At 33.3% G+C, this 3,659-nt stretch overlaps 1 protein-coding gene across 1 annotated transcript; it reads left to right on the top strand.

Annotated features, from left to right (window-relative positions):
• Window positions 1–225: 225 nt before the first annotated feature.
• On the top strand, window positions 226–3,659 carry LOC131629775 (amino acid permease 3-like). Its single transcript, XM_058900564.1, has 6 exons — window positions 226–366; window positions 478–711; window positions 1,133–1,226; window positions 1,532–1,746; window positions 1,849–1,988; window positions 2,160–3,659. Exons 1-6 carry the CDS (start codon window positions 300–302, stop codon window positions 2,790–2,792), a joined length of 1,383 nt encoding a protein of 460 aa, XP_058756547.1. The 5' UTR covers window positions 226–299; the 3' UTR covers window positions 2,793–3,659.

Below are 3,659 nucleotides of genomic sequence, written 5' to 3'. Positions count from 1 at the left end.
CCGTCTATCACTAATAAGTAAAATACATTAGTACGGATACACTTATTTATTTTACCAATAATAATAAATTGGGCAAAAGTATAGTGTTGTTTATAATTAGATGTATTTATTTTTGCAACAGTTGGGTTGGATTGCTGGTCCTTTAGCATTTATACGTTCACCGTGTTTGTCCACATTAGTCAATGTAGAATACTAGAATTCTTTGCATTTGGACTATTATTATAAATAGACAAATGATGTAAAGTGTAAACCTATAGTCAAAAATAAAATCTCCAAATTATTTGACGTAATCGAAACCAATGGAAACTATCTCTTCACAACCTAACTCCGAATACTTGGACGATGATGGCCGTCCTAGAAGAACAGGTGCAAATTAATTAATTATTTTTGTTATATGGTTTTACGTTAATTGTTTTTATTATGTTTTCTAGTAACGAAGTTGAAGAGTCATTTTTGTGGTATATGATGAACAAACAGGAACCATTTGGACAACAAGCTCTCATATTATAACAGCTGTGATTGGATCTGGAGTACTGTCTTTAGCATGGGCTATTGCACAATTGGGTTGGATTGCTGGTCCTACTGTCATGATGCTTTTCAGCTTCATCACTCTGTATACTTCATCAATGTTAACTGAATGTTATCGTTATGGTGATCCTCTTTTTGGGAAAAGAAACTATACTTACGTTGATGCAGTTCAAAACATTCTCGGTAACTTAACACATATTCTCTCTCGTCTAGCAATTCTCATAGTTTTAAATTGTGGTTGCAGTTGCGATTGTTGTGATTGTTATCATTGTGGTTGTTGTTACATACACTGTAACCTTTGTAGCGTAAATTTTGATTGAGAGATTTTATGAAATACATCATTTAAATACACTTAAAATAACTGAACAAATATAAGTGGAATTGCTTGGTGCGGTTCTTAATGTGATCTTCTGCAAGATTTTGAATCTCATCACAATTAAAGTTTGACGTGGTTGCATATATTACCGTATTAACAATATTTTTGTCACAATTGCGGTTATGTAAAGCAATTTAAAACTTCTCTTCCGGCAAAATGTGAGATGGACCAAATATATTTGACGTTTTAACAAATTATTTATATTTTAAAAATGTTTTTTTTTTGCAGGCAGGTACCATTACACAGTTTGTGGATTAGTTCAGTACATATGTCTTTGCTGCAGTGCAACAGGATACACAATTGGAGCTGCCATTAGCATGATGTGAGTTCAACTATATCATTTATACTTTTGGGGGGGAATTGGTTCTAGTTTAAAACATTTTCTAGAATGTAAAATTAGAGTTTAAACAGAGAAAGTCTAAACAAAATTTATTCACTTAAATATATGATAGATTAAATTAGCGAGTTTTAAGCAAAAGAATTAATCATCTTGTTATAAAGTAAAAGAATTAATCAATCAATTCAATCTGGGAATTTTTTAAATTTTTATAATGAAAATGTGACAGTAATATAAAAATGAAAAGATATTGATGTTTTGTTTCAATTTAAAATCGGTTTGGATGACAGGGAAATAAAAAAGACTAGATGTCTTCATAAATCAGGAGGAAAAGATCCATGTTTGTTTTCAAGCAATCCATACATGATCGGTTTTGGAGTAATTCAAATTTTCACTTCTCAAATTCCAGAGTTTCATGAAACATGGTTGCTCTCAGTAGTAGCAGCAATCATGTCTTTCGCCTATTCCATAATCGGCTGCTTTCTCGCAATCTACCAAGTTGCAGGTTACATTCCTATAGTTTTATAGATACAACAAACAAGCATATTTATAAACCATATAAGAATATCATTTACTTACGATTTTTGTTTAACCGATTCTTAAACAGTAAACGGTACATTCAAGGGTACAATAATCGGAGGAAGCAGTGGAAATGTGTCAACAACAGATAAAGTATGGGGAATTTTCCAAGCTCTTGGTAACATAGCCTTTGCTTACTCGTACTCTCAAATTCTCATTGAAATTCAGGTACAAATAAATACATTTTCTTTACAAGTGTATTTAAATACGGTTTATACTGCAACAAATAAATTGACTGGTGTGTCTGCACGGGTTTCTTATTAGTTTTCTTTAGAAAAAACAACATAATTTGGTGGGAATAATAGCTGAGGAATTTATACAAACATCTTGACTACACAGGACACCATAAAAAATCCACCGTCCGAAGTGAAAACAATGAAGAAGGCGACAAACTTGAGTATTTTTGTGACTACAGCTTTTTACATGCTTTGTGGTTGCATGGGCTATGCTGCATTTGGAGAACAAGCACCAGGGAACTTGCTCACTGGATTTAGTTTGTATAATCCATCTTGGGTCATTGATTTAGCGAATGCCACGATCGTAATTCATCTTGTTGGAACATACCAAATATATGCTCAACCTGTGTATGCCTTTGTGGAGAAATGGGCGGCGAAAAGATGGCCTAAAACAAAAGTGAATTTCAGAGTTTTTCGAGGTTACAATCTAAATCTATTTAGATTAGTTTGGAGAACATTGTTTGTGATCATAGCGACTTTTGTTGCAATGTTGATTCCTTTTTTCAACGATGTTCTGGGATTTATTGGAGCAATAGGGTTTTGGCCGTTAACGGTTTATTATCCGGTGGAGATGTATATCTTGCAGAAGAAGATTCCAAAATGGAGTAGTAAATGGATTTGGTTGGAAATCATAAATCTTGTATGTCTTATTGTATCGGTATTGGCTGCTCTTGGCTCAACTGCTAGCATTGTGGTTGACCTAAAGAAATACAGGCCATTCGTCACAGATTATTGAACATCAAGTATCTACCACAAACTCTTTGGCTTGCACACGAGAAAAGTTAATACAAGACATTTATCTTTTATTTTGTATTGAGATTTGTAAAAAAAAATATATTATGAGAAATGCTATTTCAACACATGATTTTGACACAATAGATGGAGTAATTTCAAATTTTCAACCTTATTTTAAGGCAGTTTTGCAGCCATCCTTTGCATGTCACATGTGTGGTCTTGGATTCAAGACTTGAATTCTTGAGCTACAATGAGTTAGGGTGAGTGTTTAGACTTTGAAGGAAAATTGAGAAGTTGAAACTCAGGTTGTAATGTTCTAACTTAATGAAAGAGTTGGGCAAGTAGAAAATTGAAAAAGTTGAAGGTCAAGTTGGTTGTTAAGAGGAAGAAATGGAAATGACTTACTAAATTTTTATTATTGTCAAGTGGGATTATTTTCATGGTTGAATACTTAGAATTTAGAAAGGAAATTGTCGAGTTTTGTTTCTAATGTTAGATGTATTGTTGAAATAGTGTAATATGTTACACTTGTTTCTAAGGAAATTGTTTCTAAGGAAATTATACTATAAGGCATCCTTAGTCTCTCTCGGATTATATTGTCCTCCTCTATTTTCCACTAGATAATAACCCAAATATCTAGTCCTAGATCCGTGTGCAAGTATGGACCAGACTATCTACATTGTTGTACAACTCTTCCGTTACCTCCTCTGTTAGTGTTTCTTCCTCTGTTGGCATCAACGACACTTCTTTAGATGTGGAAATTACGTAGGTTGAGATATATGAAAATACCACATGATGTATTTCACTGAAGTCTTCGAATTGTGCAGGATAAGGGTCGCCTTGACCTTCTCCAGACAATATATGGTCT

Source organism: Vicia villosa, unplaced genomic scaffold, assembly GCF_029867415.1.
Source record: "Vicia villosa cultivar HV-30 ecotype Madison, WI unplaced genomic scaffold, Vvil1.0 ctg.000605F_1_1, whole genome shotgun sequence".
NCBI classification, from domain to species: Eukaryota; Viridiplantae; Streptophyta; class Magnoliopsida; order Fabales; family Fabaceae; genus Vicia; species Vicia villosa.
The sequence above is the reverse complement of the archived record's forward strand: the minus strand, read 5'-3'. Positions and strand labels throughout refer to the sequence as shown.